The sequence below is a fragment of the Haliaeetus leucocephalus genome, unplaced genomic scaffold (genome assembly GCF_000737465.1).
Source record: "Haliaeetus leucocephalus isolate CR32 unplaced genomic scaffold, Haliaeetus_leucocephalus-4.0 Scaffold110, whole genome shotgun sequence".
Taxonomy (NCBI): domain Eukaryota; kingdom Metazoa; phylum Chordata; class Aves; order Accipitriformes; family Accipitridae; genus Haliaeetus; species Haliaeetus leucocephalus.
Genome location: NW_010972546.1, coordinates 2849319 through 2849676, shown reverse-complemented (window position 1 = coordinate 2849676; position 358 = coordinate 2849319). Strand labels below are relative to the sequence as shown.

The 358-nt window shown below is 77.1% G+C and overlaps 1 protein-coding gene across 1 annotated transcript in view; it reads left to right on the top strand.

The window, feature by feature from the left end:
• Window positions 1-358, top strand: part of PSMC3IP (PSMC3 interacting protein) — a 3334-nt gene that overhangs the window by 1258 nt on the left and 1718 nt on the right. Inside the window, exons 3-4 of the mRNA XM_010585734.1 lie at window positions 64-173; window positions 242-331. Of these exons, the coding sequence (XP_010584036.1) occupies window positions 64-173; window positions 242-331 (200 nt within the window). The remainder of the gene's footprint in view (window positions 1-63; window positions 174-241; window positions 332-358) is intronic.

The following is a 358-nucleotide window of genomic DNA, read 5'->3' as shown; positions in this document are numbered from 1 at the left end:
GGCGGCTGCCGCCCTCCCGTCGCGGTCCCGGGCGGCCGCGGTGACTGGCCGGCTGTCCCGCAGGAGGGGCCGCCGCCGCCATCCTGCTGCGGTACCTGCGGGAGCAGAACCGGCCGTACAGCGCCCAGGACGCCTTCGGGAACCTGCAGCGGGAGCATGGGCTGGGCAAGGCGGTGAGCGGGGCCGGGCCGGGGCCGGGGCGAGGCGGGGCCCGGCCCGGCTGACGGCGATCGTCCTGCAGGCCGTGGTGAAGGCGCTGGAGCAGCTGGCGCAGCAGGGCCGCGTCCGTGAGAAGGCCTACGGGAAGCAGAAGATCTACTTCGCAGACCAGGTGAGCCCCGGCCCCGGGCGCCGCCCC